The 24,611-nt window shown below is 35.6% G+C and overlaps 1 protein-coding gene across 1 annotated transcript in view; it reads right to left on the reverse strand.

The window, feature by feature from the left end:
• The window catches only part of ANKRD31 (ankyrin repeat domain 31), a 109,139-nt gene that overhangs the window by 15,285 nt on the left and 69,243 nt on the right, over positions 1 to 24,611 (reverse strand). Inside the window, 6 exon segments of the mRNA XM_064481560.1 lie at positions 3,995 to 4,991; positions 7,302 to 7,398; positions 10,293 to 10,380; positions 16,330 to 16,445; positions 18,047 to 18,209; positions 23,571 to 23,713. Of these exon segments, the coding sequence (XP_064337630.1) occupies positions 3,995 to 4,991; positions 7,302 to 7,398; positions 10,293 to 10,380; positions 16,330 to 16,445; positions 18,047 to 18,209; positions 23,571 to 23,713 (1,604 nt within the window).

Raw genomic sequence — 24,611 nt, forward strand, 5'->3', positions numbered from 1 at the left:
CGGTGCAGGGAGACGGACTCCAGGCACAGCCCGTGGATTCCCTGAGTTGAGTAGACACAGTGGGGTCTAGGGAGGCACAATGGCTGGAGTCTGCAGGACAGAGTACTGAAGAGAGAAAATTACAAAGACAGAGAGAGCCCTGTAGATCTTCAGAGGGTCCTCTTTAAGTATTCAGCTGAGTTGTGATGGGTCGTGTGTGAGGAAATTACGTAAGGCTGGGAAAAGAACACCTGAAAAAAATCAGAGGTACCTGAAAAAATCAGAGGGAATGGCATTTTCTGGGATTCTTAGAGGGCAGAAATAAAGCCTGTTCCCAACAGTAAGACTAGAAAAACCTCAAAACTGATGGGGCATTGGTTGGTACATGGAAGAGTCTTGCCTCTGTAGTGGGAAATAGTTAGCTCTAGACTGACCGCTGCTCCAATCCTAGCAAATTGTAAAAGCAAGACCCAAAAGGATCAAATTGTTTCCACGTAACTTAACTACATTCTAGAAAAAATCTCCAAAATACTTTTAAGAATACAAAAATATCCAGCATCCAACAAGATAAATGTATGGGATCTAATAAAAAATTAACAAGCCTAGAAAGAAGTAGATAAATACAATCCATATGGAGGAGATAAAGTAACCAACTGAAAATGACTGAAGATGGACAAAGATGTTAGAATTAGCAGATAAGGACATTAAGCAGTTACTATAATCATATTTCACATGTTCCAGGAGATATGTGGAGACATGGAAGATATTAAAAAGACTCCCAACTTCCAGAGATGGAAATTACAATGTATGAAATGAAAAATACACTGAATGGGATTAACAATAGATTAGACATTGCAAACCAAAAGATTAGTGATTTCAAAGACACAGCAAAAGGAAATGCATGAAAAAACACAGAGAAAAGATAATTTAAAAAATTAACAGATCATTATAGTGAACTGTGGAATGACTTTAAGCAATCTAATCTGTGTGAAATTGAAATTCAAAATAGGGAAAGGGAAGAAAAAATGTTTGAATAATGGCTGAATTTTTTCCAAAATTGAGGAAATAATAAAACAAGAGATTCAAGAAGTTCAACAAACCCCGAGCATAAGAAACACAAAAAATTAAACCAATGCTCATTATAATCAAAATTACTTAAAACCAGAGATAGAGAAACTTGAAGGCAGACAGAAAGGGAAAAAAAGACTTATTACTGAGGAACAGTTAAGAACAATGTTTCTTGTGGGAAACAATGTAAGTAAGAAAACAAGGGAGCTGTATCTTTAAAGTGCTGAAAGGAAAAAAATTCCAACCTAGAATCCTACACCTAGCAAAAATGTATTTCAAAAATGAGGTGAAATAAACTTTTTTCAGACATGCAAAAGTCAAAAGGATTTATTAGCAGCAGATCTCCAAGAGAAGATATATTAAAGATAGTCCTCCAGGCAGAAGGAAATTAGAGCAAATAGAAATCAGGATCTACACAAAGGAAAGAAAAGTACAGAAATAGTAGTTACATGGGAGAGATAATTTTCCTTACTATTTAAATCTCATTAAAAGATAACTGCTTAAAAATATAATAATGTAGTACGGATTTCATAACATTATGTAAAAGTAAAATATGAGAAAACAGGAAAGTCAGAAGTAGAGAAATAGAAGTATACTATTTTGAGGTACTTAAAGTAGACATGAAGTGGTAAAATAGCACTTAAGGTAGATGGTGAGAAGTTAAAAATATATACTATAAACTCTAAAGGCACAACTAAAATAAAAAGTTATAGCTATTAAATGAACAAAAGGGATAAAGCATAAAAAAGGTGAAAAAATGAACAAAGAAGAGATAAGAGTAACAGAAAATAAGTATCACATGGAAGATTCAAGCTAACTATAGGTCATACTGAACGTAAATATTCTAGACTTGACCTTGCATTAGACAAAGAATCCTTAGACAGGATACTAAAAATATAATCAATGATAGAACAAATTGATAAACTGGATTATATCAAAATTTTAGACTTCTGTTCTTTATAAGACAATGTTAAGAGAATGAGAAGAAAAGGCACAGACCAGGAGAAAATATTGGCAAAGTATCTATTTGATAGAGGACTTATAACCAAAATACATATTTTTTTAAAAACTCTCAAAAAATCAATAATAAGAAAACAAGCAACCAATAAAAAAAAAAAATGGACAAAAGACCTGAACAGACACTTAACCAAATAATAAATATGGATGGCAAATAACACATGGAAAGATGTTCAACATAATTAATCATTATGAAATGTAAATTAAAACCACAATGATAAACCACTAAACATATGCACATATTACATACATACATATAGCTACACTTTATGTTAACATGACTAAAATTAAAAGATTAATCATACTAAATATTGGCTAAGTAAAGAATGTGGAGGAACTAGAACTCTTATATACAGCTGGTGGGAATGTGAAATGTTACAAACAATTTTGGTAGTTTCTTAAACAGTTAAATATATACTTACCATACATGATCCAGTCACTCAAGAGACCTAGGTACTTTACTCAAGAAAAGTGAAAGCCTATGTCAGACCAAAACTTGTACAACAATGTTCACAGTAGCTTTATTTGTAATAGTCAACAACTGGAAACAACCTAAATATCTATCAAGGATGAAGTGATAAACTATAATATATGCATACTATGGACTACTACTCAGCAATAAAAAAGGAATGAACTATTGATACATGCTACAACAAGGATGAATCTTAAATAACTATGCTCTGAGAAAGAAGCCAGACAAAAAAATAAATGCAATTTTACTTATAAAGAATTCTTGGGAATGTAAACTAATCTACAGGGAAAGAAAGCAGACCAGTAATTGTCTAAAGATCGGCATGAGACAGAAGAGGTATGAAGGACATATACAAAATGGTACAAAGAAACTTCTGGGGGTAACAGATATGCTCATTATTTTATCTGTGGTCATGACTTCACAGGTGTCAAAACTTGTCAAATTATACACTTTAAATATGTGCAGTGCATTGTGCATTAATTATATCTCAATAAAGCTGTTAAAATAGCTAAAATATGAAAATTATATTAAAACGTTATTATTGCTGATCTAGAGAAGTAACCACAACTGTCAGAATTTGAGTTAACGTAACTAATTACTAAAGGAAATTTGAGTTGCTTTGGCTAATGTGAGGTAGGCATACTTAGGAATAAATTGACTGACAGGCAAACTAACAGGAACATAAAGGATCTGAGATTAAGCTACTAATCCAGGCTTTATAGTTTGGAGCTTTAAAAGTGAAATTTTTTTCTCCTAACTTATCAATAAAGTTTATTAACTAGAAAAAGCCTACTGTCGAGGGGTGGGAAAGGTTGCAGAAACGGGTCATTCAGATTAAATTCCAACTAGCCTGGACTGGTTTCTGTTGGCTTGGTCCATAAGCAAAGCAGCATTCCAGGACTCTGCAATCTTTCCCACTGTTACCTCCTCTTTCAAAAAGTGAATGTGGGGGAAAGGGAAAGGAAGCCTCTTTTGCAGGCATTTCTAGTAGAATCTTTTTTTCCTCATCTCCTTTTATGCATATGTGATATTGTTTTCACTGAGTCAGATTTACCCAAATTTCAAGTCACTTTTTGTTTCTAAATTGAGCTTCTATGGAAGATGAGTTTATACTTAAACCCTTATTAGGGGAAGCTTTAGCAGTACACTGGTAGTTCCCAAAACTTTGGAACCAAAGACAGCTCCAATTTATTATTTTTATTTTGTTCTTAAACCCTTCCTGCTGCAGTATAATTGACTAATTCTGGTCTGAAAGCCCAAAGATGCTTGTGACTAAAGTGTACAGGGCAATTTTAGAAGCATGATTTCACTTACTAAGAATACAATGGTTGTGTCTTTCTGTCCAAGAAGCCTAGTCAAACCCTATTTCCCTAAGCAGAGCTAAATGCTGACACTATGTGACAGCAACATTTACTCACTTATTTATACAATTTATATAATTTTAGAGAAAAAAAATACCTGTGTTTTAAATTCCAGAATGTTATTTCCTGGATTAATTCTTCCTAGCAATATCAGATCCTTTATCTGCATGCATTTCTTTTTAGGAGCTGTACTGTAGTTTAAAGGTTTTTTAATAGTATGTTGACGGCTAGACTCAGAGGAGGAAGAGCTCTGACTGTCATTTGCATGTGGAACAGCAACAGCTGATTTTTTAAGATACGGTTTCATCTGATGCCCAGTATTACTGCCAAAGACATCAATCTCTCGATGTGCCAGGGATTCTGATGCCCTCCTAGGTGGTTGCTGGGAAGCTGTTTTCCTGTTGTCTCTTTTTGGATCACAACTGGAAAAAGCCTGATCACAAAGAACAGCTGATGGATAGGGCTCATTGTGGGAAAGTACACTTGTGGTTTCTGAAATATTTAATGCGCCAGTTACTGCTGAAGGTCTAAAGGATGCATGCTCTTTGGCTGCCATATCTGTAAGATCATTTTCTTTTTGTGAATATTCTGCTTGAGTAATAAAAGTAACAGATTGGGATGGTAATTTAATCTTCTTAGTGCCATCTGAATGTCTGGATTTTGATAATCTGTCCAAGGTATAGTCACTGATGAGCTTAGAATTTAGCTCATTTCCAGAAAATCCTTCCCTTCTCATTCCCTTTGAATTTAGGCAAGTGTTGGTGTTCTGGCTGTCATGCCAGATTTCCGAAGACAACTGTGTCTCCTGCATGCTTCCATAAACAAGGCTGACAGGAGAAAGTGAACCTGACTGGGGCTGCACTGAAGTTTCCAGACTGGTAAACTCTTGCCTGCTTTTTTCATTAGAGATTTCTGAGCTGGATGGCAGCTTCTTGAAACTAAGACCAGACAAAGGTGTAACATTCTTATAGTTGTGAATTTTCTCCCTTATTTTTTTCTGGTTTTTTGTTACAGTTAAAAGGCTCTTCTGTCTTGTGGCCAAGTTAACCAGTTGTTCTCTCAGGACTCCTTGCTTAAATGACTCCATGGACACCCTACAGGAAGAAACAGAAAGAGGAAAAAATACAAAAACAGTAGAAAACTTTTTTTCAGCAACCATTTAGATCTTGTAGCTATGCATAGATAAGCCGTCTCAATTTAAATTTAATCAGCTCAAAGTACACAACAGTCTATCTTTGCGATGTATGTTCTTTGAGAGGAAACTGACTCTTTACTTGAGGTAAGCAAGTTTGCCTTTTTTTAGGAGATGACAGTGTGGTTATCCACACTTATATTTATAACATTATGTATCAGCTGTGAGTCAACCCTAAAAGGGAAATTAAACTTGGGTTGTTTATCTAGATACCTACCAGTCCTTCAGTTAGGAAGCACCAATTGATGGTTAAGGAGGAACAAAACTCTTTAAATTTGGAATTTGCTTACCTGTTTACAGTGAAATTCTGTATCAGGAAGTAAAATTTGGCAGTAAATTCCATTCAAATTCCCTTAGCAATGGAGGAGTGAGATTGTTTTGTGAATAATTATACATTAGCTAGACCTGAGAAATTTCAATTCATCAAGTAATCACTGAAATTGTACTCTGAATCCGTACTGAGGTACTCTGACATCAGAGGGACTCCCCAGACAAGCATTAGCCTGTGTGCCTTCCCCAAACCAAGTTCCTGAATGGGAGGAAATGGCTCGTCCCTATCTGTCTTTTGGTTATACCCACCTATTCCACACTGACCTTCAGGATTTGGACACTGCTTCCAGTGGCTCTCAAACTTTTTGGTCTCAGAACTCTTTTATACTCTTAAAAGTTACTGAGACACCAAAGATCTTTTTTTTATATGGGTTATATCTATCAATACTTACTGTTTTAGAAAATAAAATGGAGAAACATTTAAAACACAAGAATACACAAGTGTGCATATTTCATTAGCTATGAGAGTGATGATTATCATCACACACCATGTGGCCACTAGAAAATTCCATTGTACAGTCATGAGAAAATGAGAGCAAAAAAGGCAAATAACATCTTAACATTATTATAAAAACAGTTTTGATTTCATGGACCCATTGAAATGGTCTCAGGAACCATTCTCTGAGAGCAGCTGTTTTGAGGGAAAGCAATAGTACAGATATCTGCCTCTCTCCTAACATAGTTTAGAGCTGCTGGTACTGAACTCCAAGCAGACTGGATGTTAAAGCGAGGAGTAGCTATAATTAGAAGAAGCTAAAGAAGAAATCAGATTAGCAAACAACTGGTAGTATAAAATGCAAGATGCTGGATAGAGGAGAAAAAAGAAAAAAATTAGTATCACACTTAAAACTATGCAAAACAAAGAGTTCAGACAGAAAATAAAAATTCTCTTTATAAGATGTAAAGTCTAATAGCAATATTAATAAGAACATATATATAAAACATGGAATACTAATCAGTTGTAAAAAAGAAGGAAATCCTGCCATTTGTGATAACACAGATAGATCGTGAGGGCATTAGGGTAAGCGAAATATGTCAGACAAAGAAAGAAATATATTGTATGATCTCACTTATGCTTGGAATCTAAAACAAAAACAAAAAGTCATAGACAGAGAGAACAAATCGGTGGTTGGCAAGGTGGGGTTGGGAGGTGGGTGAAATGGATGAAAGTAACCAAAAGGTACAAACATCTAGTTATAAAATAAATCAGTCATAGGGATGTATTATACAGCATGGTGACCATAGTTGATAATTCTATATTGTATATTTGAAAGTTGCTAAGAGAGTAGACCTTAAAAGTTCTCATCACAGGAAAAAAGAAAAAAATAAGGAGCATATGTAGCTAAGTCTATGAAAAACTAATTAAAAAACAATGCCCAAACAAGAAAAACATATCTAGCATCTTTCTCAAAACAAGGATGATAAGAGGTATATAACCAATAAAATCAGGATAAAACTCTTTAAGGACCCTCAGAGTTTAGAAGTACACACAACCACAAAATACACATGATTAAACTGCTTAAAAGAACAACATCTGTGACAGCAAAAGGAAAAACTTTTAATGTAAAAAATATGAGTTTACTAAGGAAAGAAATTTTCTCATGGGATTCATGACCAGATAGGCTTTCATAAAGTTCATGGCTGTAGACAACTTTTTAAGATACTAAAAAGTTCTTTTCTGAACATTTCAAGTAATAAAGTAGAAAAATCTCTCTCTGGGAAGTACAATTCCCCATGGAGGTAATAGAGTAGACGACCTCATAAAGTCCTTTTTTGGTCCGAAGCAACATTTGTATTCTTAAGAAATTCTAGGCCTATTATAGTAGATAAAAATAGATAAATTCTGAAAACTCTAAAGCATTCCTATTTTTTTTTCACTCACCTGTATTTTTTAGCTAGATCATCCCTTTCTGCCTTCTGCTTGGCAAGCACATTGTCCATAACTTCCTTGACCTCTAACATCTTATCAATGTATTGTTCTAGAAACATGGTAATAAAATAAGTCAGTTAATTGAGAGACAACAAATGCTAAATTTGGTCACACAGGACTTAGCCTTACTGTTAATTTAAAAAGCCATTATTTCCCTACCCTCTTCCCCAATATCAAGAGCCCAAATACATAAATCAAGGCTGATGGAATTAAGTCACTCTATGGAAGTACCCTGAAGTGTATAGGCAAGAACACTGTACCAAGAAGGAGCAGACCAGCCTGAGTTCTAATCCTGCCACACCACTGATTAAGCTTTGTGAACCTGGATAAGTCATGTGACCTCTCTTGTCAGCTCCCTTATCTGTGAGATCCCTCAACCAGATAAAGATATGAAAGGTGTCAGAATATGGAGGTGGGGAATTTGTAAAGCTATTTCTTTAGATAGCTGTAGCTTCACTGGGTGGGAATCTTCATCCTGAGCAGTAAAAGTGAGAAGTGAGGGGGTTTCACCCCTTTACCTCAAGCCTAAAGGGTTGTTTCTCAAAGGGCTATTGAGAGTGTAATAACTCTCTGTTGAGGTGATAATGGACTCATTTCTGACTTCCTCCTTGAACATCTAGAGGCTGAGAGCCTGAAGAGCAGAGAGCTTCCACAGCAGGGCAAAGACAAAGCTGCTGTTGTGCTAGGAATTAACTGTCCCCTTTTCTTCCAATAGTGGGTCCAAAGTGCCAGGATCTTGAAGATGGTGTGGAGCCTGCCCTGTGGTCCTGCCTCATGAGGGCTTGTATCTGAGGGTTAGAGATCTGTGTAAGTTGGACCACCAGAAGAAAAAAAAGAAGCTGAGAGAAGACTCAGAGGGGCCATGGAAAGAAAAATGTGCACTATCACATCACAGGAACCATGCAGAAGTTTCAGAAGAGCCTCAGAAATTTTGCTTTGAAAAAACTCAAACAACTGTGAAAGAGTGATGGAGCCAACCAGTCAGGACTTGATCACCCGCCAAGAACTCTAGAGCCCCACTGTCTTACCTCTCCTCCTCTAAAGGGGCAGTGAGACACAAAAAAGAGATCATGATTAGAATAATTAGATAATCATGGTTATAACAGAACTGCAGTTAGAGTAAGTTACAAAGCCTGGGGGTGGGCTTAGAAACGTTAACTAAATAGCAAAGAGGGTGGTACATTTTACTCTATAGAATTTGAGAATTTCTGTATTTAAGCAGACACTAACATGTTACAAATAAAAAGACAGTTAAGTGAAAAAAAAAGAATCTGTAGCAGTTACGGCAGAAAAGGTGTCAAAAACTTGACTGCATAACATAGCTCCAATTTATTAACAAACAGGAACAGTCAATTTATGACACAGAAAATAAAACTAGTGAAAAAAATACCACTAATAATCAATAAGGCAAGTGAAAATATGGGACATATTTTCTTATTAAACTAGTAAAATTATTTTAAATGAAAATACTGATGCTATTAGAAATGCAAAGGAAAACAAACACTAACGTGTGTTCAGGGAAATACAAAATTATTATGTTACACTTTAGGAAACCAATTTATCAATATGAATCAACAGATTTTTAAATATTTATATACTTTTGACTCAATAATTCCAATGACGTTAATTTTTTCTAAGAAGATAATCCTAAATCGAGAAAAAGCTATGTGTTATAGCAAAATAGCAAAAAATTGGAAAAATATAAATGCTCAACAAAAAGGGAAAAATTAAGTAAACCGTGGAACACTTACTGAACAGATACTATGTAACCACTAAGAACGATGATTATGAGAAAAAGAGTGTAAAAATAGCCCATCTAGCATAATCCAAACTAAGCTTTTTAACAATTTTGAGGCATAATTACATGACTATGTTCTTAGAAGAAAAAGGAAATAAAAAAACCAAAATATTGTGGTGAATTTTAGCATATTTTTTCCTCATTACTATTTTTGAAGTGTATCTATATGCCTGTTATAATGAAAAAAGTATAAATTTTTAAAATTCATCTTAGAAGCATAAGGTATTATAAATACTAAATAAAATATATAGACTATACATATTGTTTGGGGGCGTAAATTACTTTGTATTATTTTCCTCAAACTATATTTTCCTCAAAATATAACATGTACCATGTGTTAGGCCAGCATGAAAAGTAGAATGCATAAAATTTAAAAAGAAATAATTTTTTAAAAGGGTATATAACATGAGTTAGGCTAAGAATTAAGAGCTATATCCCGCTACACAAAAGATGAGGTACTTTAAGCTATTTTTAGCTAACTACTTTTAACATTCAGATCTGCATCTCTGAGGAGCTACTTCCTACCTTGGGAATTATACCTGAAGAAAACATAGCTGCGAGCTTGCAAATATTCTATGAAGTTTTGAGAAATTAAGATTATTAGGTCAGGGATAGGAGTCTAACGTACTATTTGGAATCACTAGTGTTTTGTAAACAGGAAGACAGCTATGCAGTAAGACATTCACGTGGTACATCTGCTCACCTTAAAAGTTTGAGGATTTACTCTACTTGTATCACCACTGCATATTCCTTTTCTGATCTCTTTTTAAGGGTTACCCTAGCTGGGTGAAGCTGAGGAATCAAGGAGTAATGTAGTCTCATCACTAGTCACTATGTTATGTTTTTTGTCACATCTCGATCTAAACATATCACCAGTAGTGGCTTATCTCTGATTATGGTTCTGAGTGTCTCTCAAATTATTCACACTATACCTTGAGCCTAGAAGTATTTTCATCAACAACGACACAAACTACTGGTCTGCATCACTGATTTCTAATCATTATTCCTGGCACTTAACTTTTACACTTAAGAAGATCACTTTTCAGCCACTGTGAACTCTGAAATAAACATGTACCTTAAGAAGATGAAGTATCAATATCTTGGATGATTGAAATAATCAAACTTGAATAAGAATACATATTTACCTGCATCTTCAGGAGTTCTTATTTCAAACTCTAATAAATTTTCTTGTTTTTCTTCTATATCTTGTAGAATGGCACTAACGTTCTGATGCTAAAGATAAAAATATTAAAAACTTCATCACAAGAAAGTAGATGTTTTTCCCTAATATGCAATTGACAAATGCATGGTAAAAATGCTACAGAAAGTGCAACTAAAAATGCTCATTTCCCTTCGTGTTCAAAATGTAATCATACTTCATTTAAACTTAACTATATAAATACATCATGATTTACATAGCAGATCTGCTCCTGGAAAATAGACTGTAAGAGAATCAACCATACAAAGAATCATAATTTCTCAGTGACTTCTGTTATAATTATAGGTGTAGGAGAAAAAAACAACTAAAAATCACATATATGCAACAAGTTCACTTTTAGGCTTTATGACTATCATTGTACACTATTAAAATCTCACACATAATCTTAGAAACACAAAACACTACTCTCTCAAAAACTCACAAAAGGGATTTAAAACCACCTCTTTATGCACTTGTCAGTACTAATAGTCCTGCTGGAAATGCCTTCAACATACTCTGCCCAGATCCCTCTCTTTCCTTGAGATGGAATTGTGGAGTGGACTCTGGAACCAGACTGCCTGGGATTGCATTCAGGCTCCATCTCTTCCCAGCTGGGTGACTACAGCAAGTTAGCTATCTTTTCCTTGTCTGAACTGAGTTAACTTATGTATAATGCTCAAGTCAGTGTCAGCATAAAGTAAGAGCTCAATAAATACTATTGTTATTATATAAAACCAATCTTACACACAAAACCTCTGAATAAGCTAATCCATACTGATTTCTCCTTTCTCAGAATTACTTAAGAATTTTAGTGCTACATAAACTAGCATTAACATGTATAATGTCTTATACATTATATTTCCTCCATCAAAATAATGAGATCTTGCAGACAGGAGCATGGCTTTCATATCTGTATATGGTTTTCAAACTGCTGGATATACAGTTCTTGCTCAATAAATGACAACTGATGGACCGATTCATTATACACCCTTTCATATATCCTCAATATATATTCATTTTTAAGACACGTAGGTCCTCAAAGACTTGTGAAGTATGTCACTATAAAGTTTTACCTTGGTGCTCACAAGGGAAATGCACATAATAAAACCATTCAGTTATATGGATAAGCAATCCCACTGTTGTTATTTATGAAATGCATCAACATGAAACTATAAAATATAAATATGCAACACAAGCAAATGCTATGGTTATAAAAGTAAACTAAAGGTCTGAATCTGTGCCTCGGCTAAATTTCTACCTACAGACTGAGATAAAGAAAACATCTTTCAGTGCTGACTTTTCTTTCAGTTTTGCCTCATACTATAGATGCACTCAATTTTGTCCATCATGGGTCAAAACTTTTCACTCCACACCAGCTCCACAATTTACTACCACAGAAGGTCCAGTAAAACCTTCCCTCCAAGATCCCCCTTCTTAAGCCTTTCATTACCACTTATTTATCTTACCAAAAAAAAAAAAAAATCCTAACCTAGGATCTGCCTTTGGAACAAGCAACTTAAAGACAGTTTATATTCTGCTTACTGTAAAGCTTCACTATGATTTTATTCCAGATTTGTAACTTTTACTATGGCAGGATCATCCTTGCTTCTGACATCTCCTTTATAATTCTGTATAATAAAGCACAGTGGCTAAGAGCATAGGCTCTGGAGCCAGACTGCCTGCAGCTTAACTCTGCCATTGCTACTTCACAGAAATGCAATTTTGCATCAAGTTACTTACCCTTTCTTACCTTAGCTTCCTTATCTGTAATGAGGAAGGTAATGATACTAACACAAACTACCTGGAAGAATTATTAGGAGGACTAAATGAGTGAATATAAAGCACTTAGAGGAGAGCTTACCGTCTAATAAATACTCAGTAGTGAGTACCAACTATTGTTATTATTATTACTTCTGTACTCATTCTACACAGCGGTAGTGAAGGGGACTGCCTACATGCAGTAATTTGAAGGTGTCACATGGTAGCACCAAAGTAAAATCATCTCATTTCCGTTGCAACTGGCCATAGAGTTGCCCCTCACCCCTAATTTGATTTTAAATTTTCAACGTTCAAAAACAATTTTACATTTAGAAAAGACAAACTATTAATGACGTTAAAGTCCTAATATTTCTTTTAAGTTTTTTTTTTTCTTTTTTTAAAAAGCTGGTTTTCATTAAACTCCTTTATCTCCATTACATTTCTCTGAGGCTTGGTATCTGAAATGACACACATTATTCCTGAAGCAAATACTCATACACTTAATAATAATAGGGCAGTTTTTCCATAATGTTTCAATCTTTACATAAAAATATAACTTAAAGATACTTATGGCCAACACGGTAAACTGATGATATAGAAGGATCCCTGTCTACTTCAAACACAGAGAAAAATACATTAGACAACATACAATAAATGTTACACACACACACACAGCTAAGACTGGAAAAAGAAAAAGAAATAAAGTGAAGCTAGCAGTGGCCTACAGGGATTTGGAACAAACATAGGTATTAGGGGCTGGGTTTTTAACGCCTACATAGGAAAAGGAGATAAGGCCTCAGGCCCTCATGAAGAAGGAATTAGAATGGAGTCCCCACATAAACCTCATGACCTCAGGTGGGTTTCCTTTAGCTTAAATAAGGATTAGAAAGACTCTACTTGTAACACACCCAATGCTTTGGATAGAAAATTAGGAACCAAGCCTAAGTATATGAGAACTAAATTTATACAACCTGTGAGGTTCAGGAACCCTAACTGAGAAATCAGCATAAAAACTGGTGTGAAACTGATAAACTTTTAGGGCCTTAACAGAAGCAAATGTTACACGCAAAGTCTAGGCACACCCAAATTCCCATAGTAGACCGCCCTTGCTGCAATGAGATTACCATAAAAATCACAAACCACCTGAAGGATCATGTTATCATGAGAAAGAGTAGGGAGGTGACTTCAAAATTCCTTCTAAAGTGTTTGAAAAGATTTCTTAAATGCTATCAATACTGTAGGGCAAGAGCAGAGAAGTCTTGTTTTGTTTTAAAACAAAAACTTTAAAGGAAATATAGATTGTAGAAATAAAAAACACAGTTACTGAAATTAAATACTCAATGTATGGGGTTAAATTAGAAACATCTGAGGAAAGAAAAAATGAATTCAAGAGGGATCAAAAGGTATTACCCAGAATATAGTGCAGAGAGTTAAAGAGATGGAAATATGAAAAAGATATATAAAGACTGGTCTAACAGCCATCTAAATGTGAGTTTCAAAAAAAGAAACTCCTGAGAATGGAAGAGAGGTAATATTCAAAGAAGTAAGAAATTCTGAGAGTTTCTAGAATACAAATGAGAAACGTATCTTCAGATTAAAGGGGCATGTCTAGCCCTAAGTATAATTAATAAAAACATATCCACATTTAGACATAACCCAGTGAACACATTGCAGAATATAACAAAAAGATTTTTAAACTGCAAGCTTAAAAGATATATTAACTACAAGCAAAGGAAACTAGGTTAACAATGACTTTTCATTCATTACAACAGATACTATGAACAATGTAAAATATTTTTGAAATGCTGAGGCAAATGCAATTTAGTTTGAATACCATTTAAAATATTTAAGGAATAAATTAGTTGATTAATCATAGTTTAGGTTTAATGAATGATATTTCCCCCTCTGCACTAACAAAAAATATGTAAGGGAGGTCTAATCAACATATGTAGCCTTAATCAAAATATTTTATTGAGGATGCTACTTTGTTTAAGAAGTTTAGTGTCCATGTGTTCTTGGATTAGAAGAATCAATATTGTTAAAATGACCATACTACCCAAGGCAATCCACAGATTCAATGCAACCCCTATCAAAACACCAATGGAATTTTTCACAGAACCAGAACAAATAATTTTAAAATTTGTTTGGAAATACAAAAGACCCTGAATAGCCAAAACAATCTGGAGAAAGAAGAATGGAGCTGGGGGAATAATGCTCCCTGACTTCAGACTATACTACAAAGGTACAGTAATCAAAATAGTACTGTACTGGTACAAAAACATAGAGACCAATGGAACAGAACAGAAAGCCCAGAAATAAACCCAAGAACATACAATGGAGAAGACAGTCTCTCCAATAAGTTGTGCTGGAAAAACTGAATAGCTACATGTAAAAGAATGAAATCAGAACATTCTCTAACACCATATACAAAGATAAACACAAAATAGATTAAAGATCTAAATTTAAGACTGGATACTATAAAACTCCTAGAGGAAAACACAAGCAGAACATTCTTTGACATAAATCACAGCAATATTTTTTGAATCCCTCTCTTAGAGTAATGGAAATAAAAATAAAAATAAACAAATGGGACCTAATTAAACGGAAAAGGTTTTTGCACAGCAAAGGAAGCCATAAACAAAACAAAAAGCCAACCTACAGAATGGGAGAAAATATTTGCAAACAGTGTGACCAATAAGGAACTAACTTCCAAAATATACAAACAGCTTATACAGCTCAATATCAAAAACACAGACAAGCCAATCAAAAAAACGGGCAGAAGATCTAAACAGACATTTCTCCAAAAAAGACATACAGATGCCAACAGGCACATGAAAAAATGCTGAATATTGTTAATTACTGGAGAATGAAAATCAAAACTACAATAAGGCATCACCTCACACTGGTCAGAATGGCCAACATCAAAAAGTCTACAAATAATACATGTTGGAGAGGGTGTGGAGAAGAAAGAATCCTCATATTGTTGGTGGGGATATAAATTGGTGCAGCCACTATGGAGAATAGTATGGAGGTTCCTTAGAAAACTAAAAATAGAGTTACCATATGATTCAGCAATCCCACTCCTGGGCATATATCTGGAGAAAAATATAATTTGAATATATATATACACACATACATACATACATATACACAACGAAGTATTACTCAGTCATAAAAAAGAATGAAAAATGCCATTTGCAGCAACATCAATGGACCTACAGATTATTATTACTAAGTGAAGTAAGTCAGACAGACAAAGACAAATATTATATGATGCTGCTTATGTGGAATTTAAAAACATGACACAAATGAATTAATTTACAAACCAGAAATGGACTCACATAGAAAGCAAAGTTATGGTTACTAAAGAAGAAAGGAGGGGGAGAGGGAGGAACAAACTAGGAATTTGAGATTAACATATACACACTACTATATATAAAACAGATAAAACAACAACAGAACTACTGTATATCACAGGGAACGATACTCAGTATCTTCTAATAACCTATAATGGAAAAGAATCTGAACAAGAATATATATATGTGTATGTGTGTGTGTGTGTGTATGTATATATGTGTGTATATATATATAAGTGTATATATGTATATATAACTGAACCACTCTACTGTATGTCTGAAACTAACACAACATTGTAAATCAACTATACTTCAATAAAAAAATTTAAAAATAAGTAGTGTCTAGTAAGCCGTGTGTTTTAAACTAAGAACATCCCCCTTATAAGTAATACATGTGCAACTACTATGTTTTTTTAATAAAATATACCTTTATATGAGGGATTTCACATATAGCAAACATTATCACCATAAACCATGTGGGGTCAGGTTGCTTTCCTCTTCTATGTCTAAGTTCCAGGGTCTTTTCTACCTAGTATGTATCCCAGATATTTTTGGGAGTAGATGGGTAAAGATACTATGACAGTGGCACCATCTGTGGGATAAGGAGTAGCCAAAGAACCTAATGCAGGTGTAAAGGATAAAAGCTAAACCATAATTCTGTGTTCAGTGCACATAATGGAGAGTTAAATATACAACATATTTTCTTGGCTGATTTTGCTCAATTATGCTGTATTATTTTCTTATGACAAAAACCATTTTCAACCAGCATGCCCCTAAAATGCAAAGAGTGCTGCAAATAGCCAATGGCTGGCTAGCCCAAGGAATGGCATTTTCTAGGCTGAAGAACAAAAGGATTTCAGCCTCACTCACCATAGGAAGGTTCTCCACTTTTTTCCCTTGGTTTGAAAGAGAAGGTATATCAACAGTTTTGCAGTCATCACAAAAACACTGTTTATGTCTTTTTGACCAGACAGCAGGAGTTTTCACTTTAAAACATAAAATTAGTAGATATAATAAAAATGTGCAAAAATTTAGCATCATTTTATCAATTGTAATGGTTACATTTACTGAATACTTACCACATGCTGGATATCAAACTGTCTCTGAATCACCTTATTTAACCTTCATGCATATGAGCCCTATGAGGTATAATTATATCCATTTTACAGAAGAGGGCTTACAGGGATTGAAGATGTTGCCTAATGTCACACAGCTAGTATTGAAACCAGATGTGCTTTCAAGTCCATGCTCTTAACCACTAAGACTATAATTCATTGTCGCTGCAAAGTTTTCTCCGACCCTCTCCCATTCTGGATTCTCCTTCTCCATATAAGGCCACCCCATATCCCTCATTCCACTAGGGTACCTGATCAAGGAAATGTGTATACAACAAACAACAGAGAAGTGGAAACAGATATAGAACTTTATCACAGAGTTCCCAATAACTCCAAATTGGCTATGAAGAGGGAGAGAACCAAGCTGGGTCTCTAAGAAAGGCCCTGATGCTACTTACTGACCTACCATATGGTAGCAGGCAAAGAAAAGAGGATTTCTGTATCAGTCTCTTGACTTTGACCTACATGTGATCTAGCTCACTAGTAAAGCAGGACACAAAGATGATCCTTGGCTCTGACCAATCATATCAGTAATATGATTCCTCCCTCGAAAACCAACAGTTGGTAAGGATAGTGGTAGGCTAGGGGAAAAGGGTGTGACAGGGGTTCTCTTCCCAATATTCTTCCTCATCAAGAGGACAGATCAGTTCTTGGCTTTCTTCTTCTATCAGTCAAAGTTCAAGCATTAAAAAAAGGAAGAACAATTCCCTTTCCTCAACACTTCCAAAATTGCATTTAATTGCCTGTTTTCTGGTTGGTCTTCCCCTAAGACTGAAAGCTCCTCCTGGGCAAGTGCCTGGTTTGTTTAGCAGGTGCTCAACAAATGCGTATTTTCTAAATAAGTGTTCACTAAATGCTTATTTCTTATAGGTAACTCATTATATTATTTAATTGCAAACTATTGCTAAAAATGGTTCACAAAATTTTACCTGACTATACATTCCTTTGAAATATTCTTCCCACTATAATATATATATATAATGTACACACATATATATGTAAGTATAACATATTTGCTTAACAAATTCATATCTCGCATTAAAATACTAGAGTCTCAAAAAGCTGGCATCAGCCCAACTTCCGCATGAATCATCACACATTTTAAAGTCACAGAATCCTAGTTACAAAGACTTTAGCACAGCGTCATCTTTTTTTAGACCCACTACACGTAAACCAATCTGGACAGTTTCATAAACATCTCTCACGTTCAGTGTTAGAGCAATTAAAGCTTGTTTAATGAAATGCATTTTGTTTCAACATATAATTCCAATACAATAGGACCATATGATGTATGAAGTAAACCAAGTTTGGAAATGTTATTTCTAAAAATAAATGATCCTTCTCAAGAGTTTAATAAACATACAAAACACTTATCCCCAGTTACTAAACAATTTACAGAAATCTGAAGATTATCTTCTCCTAAGCAGAGGTATACACCTGTATAAGGAAGCAAGCAACACTGACATACATACCAGTGACGACAGCATTAGCCTCAGCTCTATTATCAGTCTCAACGGCACCGTAAGATTTTAGCAGCTCTTTCGTGTTTTCATCATCTGCTTCATCCAAGGCTGTCTTCTGCTTTTTATCCTTTTGATTAGGGTTTGCTCCATGTTGTAGTAGAATTTCAGTTGCCTAGATAGCATTTTTTCAAAGTTATCTCTACAGACACATTAAGATCAATAATCTCTGCTTTCATTACAAGATGCCACTACCAAGTATTAAAAGTTATCAAAAAAAGTTTTCAAACTCTGGCCCCCCAATTTTTGATTACATTTGATATGACAACTGTAAACTGATCCACAGATTTGGCCTGATCTGCCCTCACAGGAGAACCAAACATGATGACATGAAAGCACCAGATACATTGCCTTCACCACCGAAGAGGCAGACTTAGGTAGACCGATGTGCAGAAGTATTTAGTCTCTCTAACAGAGCCCTTTGTCCTCCCACAAGATGCTGGAGACAGGGTGGAGAAGGGAGCAAGGATCATTTCAGGATTATATTATGAATTATATTTTAAATTGCCATTAGACACAGTTGAATAAAGTTCCGTTCAAACTATATTTCATGTTTACAAGGTTTTATGAGCTAGCCTGGGAACCTAATATCCATCCTAATGCCTATACAAATATGTCATGTTTCCTAAATAACTGACTTACCTTCACAGAATGCTAATAAGGTAAAAAGAAACAAATAATCTACTCCAATTCCATCTTTTACAGAAGAAGAAACTGAGGTCAAAGAGTAATGTTGTGATATTTGGAGGGTAAACAGTTTCTAATATAAATAATGTTTCTCTGAATAACTCAAAATTGTGTATTAGAAGTAAGTTTGTAATTCATCAAGGTTAAAGATGGTCACTAATCAGTTTACAGTATAAGTTAATTAGTTAAAAAAAGCAGTAATTCCATCTGCACAAGTGACTCAAACCACTGACAAATCTTTTGATTAGGAAAAGATGGTCAGGATTTTGTAAAAGTAAAGATATGCTACATGCTAGTAGCTTTTCTCTGTCTACTTGTGTCCAGGTATCAAGAAGCAGAAAACCTGAAGAGCAAGTGGGCCAGCAGAAATTATAAAAATAGCCCCTTATTTGTTCTATTAGCTTAGAGTTAGCTCAGCATAAAACAAAACATACCTGTTTTAAAGTCAAGCATACAAAACTCACTCCTGCTACTTACTAGCTGTGTTCCTGGGCAAGTTACTAACCATCTGAACCTCATTTTTATCACTTACGAGGAATACACGTGAACCCTTGTAAAGTATCTGGCACACAATGGGGCTTAAGGGAAACAGTCCTCTAATCAGCCCTCTGTACACTCCAGCAGGGGTTCTGCCAATCCTCCCTGCAGGCTCTCTGCCTAACCTTATGCTCATTTGTAGACCAGCCAAAGAACACAAGGGATCCCCCTTTAAATCTCTGGAGAGTTCTCTCCGTGTAGATCCACTCTATCTGGTATTTTGCCCCATAAATTCTAACTGCCGGAGTCTTTTAAACTCCAAATTGTATCTTTTTAACTCACTGAGACTATAAGGCTATCTGTTTTCTCCCTCCCTATGCTTTTGCCTAGAAATCCCATCTAGTCCATAAAATGGGGCAATCATAGGGTTCATCTCATTGGCTTCCTTTCTCTCAGGGACTACTGCCCCCTGCTGCATGTTGACCAATGTCTCAAAACTGTTATTTTATGTGTCTCACTAACTTTCCTAGTTGTTAAGTTGGGAGGGAATATCTTGTCCCTGCTATCCCACCTTGTCCAACAGTGGATGTCCATCTTCACCCACATTTTATCTTTTTAAAAAAATCTTTTCCTCTCATTTTCCTTTTCCTTATCTTTTTATCCTCTATATTTTACAAGGAAGAACATATGACACTCTTAGAAGATAACTTAAAACAGAAACTAAGATTTTTTAATTGAAAGTTCAATAAGAAAATAAGATGTTTAATAACTTTGCATGTAGTCATGCAAGATAGAAAATTAAGAATTAAATATAATAGGGTGCTATATAATTGATATTGATTAGGTCTACAATACCATATATTTACCTCTCTTGTCCCCTCTTTTTATCTTTCTAGATCATCTATCAACATCTAATCTCAAAATAAAGAAACAGGGACAAAAGTGACAAAATGAGTCAGAAATAAAATGAGCCAATGACAGAAGAACTGTCACATGGAAAGTTAATGAAAATATGAGGGAAAATGCTGGCAATGTATCAGTACCAAAGGAATTAAAATATCATTAAAAAATACTACTTCCTTCTTTTCTTTAAAATAAAGGTAACAGAGATACGGAAGGTTATTTCAAAAGCAAACTTCATCTGTATCACCACTGAGGTAAAAGAACATAAGTGATTCTCTAGATCAAGCAATAGTAAACTATGGCCCATGTGCCAGATACGGTCTGTTGCCTGATTTCGAAGTAAAGTTTTATTGGCATACAGCCAAACCCACTCATTTACATATTATCTACATTTGCTTTTATACTACAATAGTTGAGTAGTTCCAAAAGAGACTGAGTGACCCAGAAAACCTAAACTGTTGATTATCTAGCCCTTTAGAGGAAGTATTTACCCATCCCTCCCCTACACCAGAGCCGTCCAACTGAGTTTTCTGTGACAATGGAAATGTTCTCTTCTGTACTGTCCAATATGGGAGCCACTTGCTGCGTGTAGCTACTGAGTACCTGAAATGTGGCTAATGTAACAGAATAAATGAATTTTTTAATTGAATTGATTTTAAGTAATTTAAATTTATTAGCTACATGGGGTTAGTGGCTACAAGATAGGACAGTACAGCTCCAGATCAAATTCCTTATCTCAGGGCTAAAGGTATCTTTATCTTTTTCAAGCAGCAGAACTAGGCCTAGAATTCAAGTCCTCCAATATTCAGTTCAGTGTTTTGTCTACTAAGCCAAGCTCCCCTTCTGCTATTTCCTGTGGTTTATTTTCGGTTCTTGGCCCTTATCTTCACAGAGGACCCTCCCCTCTATATCTGAGTAATCATTTTCTCCAACCCTTGCTATGCGGGAAGCTGGCATCTTCAAAATAGGAAAATTCTCATTCATGAAGGCCACTTATAAAGTCTGACCTAATCAAACATTCCTTCCCACTCTCATTAACATGGCACTTTTCCCATCCATCAGGTTAAAATCTATCTCTTGATTTTTGGTCAGTTTACCACTGGTCACTGATACTGTAAATAGCCAACAATAAAATGGAAATACACTACAAATTGATTACGAAGTCAAAATGCACAGATGTAGGATTTCCTGAAGTCATACATTAAAATAATGTTGTAAAAATGCTTGAAGCACCTGCAAAGCAACTGATAAATGAGAAATCTACAGGCAAAATTGTTAACCTAAAAAAAGAAAAATCAAGATTTGATTATGAGTGGATTAATAGAGGACCTAGGGAAAACTTGTGGAGCCTCTCAAAATTTTTGAAAAAAGACCTTCCTTGAGGTCGTGGTGCAAAAATCAACTTTGAGATAAAGGATGTCCTATGTGCTGTCATATTGTTTTGCCAGAAAAGCTAGACTTCAGTCTTTTGCTGTTCCATAAATTAGTATATGTTTCAATTAGAAACTCAATACAATACTATTTAGAAAAGAGTTACCATAGCAGGCCTAAGACTGCTATCCAGAAAGGCTGCTTGCAAGGCTGGCCTTTTGCTGGCATCTGTGAACTTGGCTGGAAAACAGTGTTCCACACTGATATAAAACTTTCCCTAACTGATAAGGGTAGTTCGCTGCACTTAAAGTGTCTATACAAGCAATGTGGTTTATGCTTCTGGGAGTCTGGAATCTTGGTATGTGCTAGGCAGAGGGTGCCTACATGACCAGCCCCCAGTATACATAATGAGCTTCCGTGGGCAGAAACATCACACTTATGCTGCTACATTTTCTCTGCTGAGGGAAAAGCAAACTGTGTGTGACCTCCCATGAGGAAGACAGCGTGGTAAAGCCTTCCCGACTCCACCTTTTTCTCTGATGATCCAGCTTTGCATCCTTACTACACTGCTGAAATAAATCTGAGCTATAGTACAACCATATGCTGAGCTCTGTAACACTATCTAATAAATTTCTAAATATAGGGGTGGTGCTGGGGAGCCCCTTATTTTGTTTTATATTGCATTTTTTAGGATAATGTCCAAAATCCTGATTTTCCCATTATGATATTTTGGTCCTTATTTAAGTAGTTTCACTTTAAGTGGTCTTTTCTCTGTACAAATAACCAGTAAGTTAATCACTCTAATGATTCTTCCTGTGTGCTTTCTTCCATTGTACAACCACATAACCTTGACGTTGTCTATTCTTTTTTAATTTAAATATCTTAAAGGTCAAAGAGCTTCTGCAGTCAAAGAAGCCTCTCTGGACATTAGCCCACCTACCTGGTTATTCTTCATCATTAGTTTGTATCTCTTATCTCTGCAAATCATAAATTCAACACTATTCTTTCATGACTACATTTAGGCTGAAAATACTGGGGATATACTTTCAAAAAATTAAATAAAAACTACCAGGCTATTGAAGAATACCTAGAGACAGATAAATCTGGCATTAGTGAGACATACAAGGACTTTTAAAATATGAACCCTGGTTTTATACGGTTGTTGGTAGTTTCCTTAACTACTTTTCAAAGCAAATAATTATTCCTGAAGTCTACATTGCCTATTGACAACAATAAAAGTTTTCTCCTAAGGTTTGTCAAACAAAAAGATGAGTTTTAAAATGTGAAGAATTTCAACGTTTAGATTTGAAATTCAGTGTTAACTGAAATAATGACCCCAGTAATTTTCTCTTCTGATATTTTTACCATAGCTGTCAGATGAAACAAACAAACAAACAAAGGAGAAAAAGATATAACAACCCCCTAGGAAACAAGCAACTTGAGCTTTTACCCATTTCTTTGAAACTTCAAACCCGTTGAGAAATTCTGAGTTTAAAAAAAGGCTGGCTGTCACATATGTCATAACTATATAGACTCCTTTACGAACAACAGCAAATCATTTGAGACAATTAAAAATGGAATATACAATATTGATAGGCTGTTTACTTTGAGCCCTTCTATTTTATTGACTTACATGAACTATATAATGAAGAGAAAATGAAAAAATAATTCACTAGGAAATATATTGATTGTTAATCTATCCACAATATCATACTCATATTCATTTATACTTTTAAGCAGTTTTTAAAAATCCTTTGTTTTAAGGAATCATGTTAGTTCTCAGTTTAAAGTATCTTCATTGTCTTCACTCAATTTTCTTTATAATGTCCTTTTTTTCTTTATAATGTATTTTTTCTTCTTTTATGGGGAGGGGCTTGATTAGGTTTATTTATTTATTTTTAATGGAGGTACTGGAGATTGAACCCAGGACCTCATGTATACTAGGCATGTACTCCATCAAACTATACCCTCCCCCTGCCCCTGTCTTCACTGGATTTTAAAAAAAAGTAATAGGAGCCCAATCTGATGTATACTATACCTTTAAATGGTTGTTTGCAACAGCATCATGTAAAGGCAGAATTCCATCTAGATTTCCACAATTAACTTTAGCATTAGCTTTTAACAACTCTACAATTGTATCATTACATCCTTCACTAGCTGCCTCACGAAGTGGTGTCCAACCTAAAAAAGGAAAAGAGAAAAACAAAACAAGATGCTCACAAATCAACATTCAAGTAATTTCTTCATTATCAAGTTTATTTTCACTAATAGAATTAATATCTATATTGATTCAAGTATATATATATATTTGTATATATATATATACACACACATACACACTAAGTACTGGACAAGGAATAATATAGAAAACAGGCTGCCTTAAGAGCCTCTGAGCCCACACAGCTGCCCATGGACACAGTCCTGCCCAGGGCCCAGCAGCTAGAGACCCTGGGACCCAGGTCCACCCACCAGTGGGCAGGCACTAGCCCCAGAAACCTCTGGGTCCCAGCCCTGCCCACCAGCAAGCCTGTTCTAGCCTTGGGAACAGCCCCACCCAAAAGTGGGTGAGCATCAGCTCCAAGACAACTATAGCCCCACAGCCTGCTGTGCCAGGACCCAGCCCACCCACGAGCAGGCCAGCACCTGCCCCAGGACCAGCTGGGCCCAAGTTCCAAGCAGCAAGCCAACACAAACCTCAGGACACTCTGACCCTGCTGCCACCTGTGTCTGAAATTGCACCCCTGCCACCCAGCAGTCTAACACCAGCTCTGGGACCTCTGGGCCCTGCAACCAGTCCCCAGGACCTGGCTCTGATCACCTGTAGCCCAACACTAGTGTTAGGAACTAGCTTCACCCACTGGCAGGCAGACAACGGCCCTGGGATCTCCTGTACCCAGACTCTGCCCACCAGTAAGTCAACATTAGCCCTGGGGTCCTCTGGGGTTCTGCAGCCAGCTGCCTCGTGACTCAGGCACACCAACCAATGGCCAGCAGTCTCTATACAAGGCAGAGCCTGGCAACCAAGCCAACCAGGGGCTGGCCAAGCCTACCAGACTAACTGCCCACAGTAGTTAGCCAG

Source organism: Camelus dromedarius, chromosome 3 (assembly GCF_036321535.1).
Source record: "Camelus dromedarius isolate mCamDro1 chromosome 3, mCamDro1.pat, whole genome shotgun sequence".
NCBI lineage: Eukaryota > Metazoa > Chordata > Mammalia > Artiodactyla > Camelidae > Camelus > Camelus dromedarius.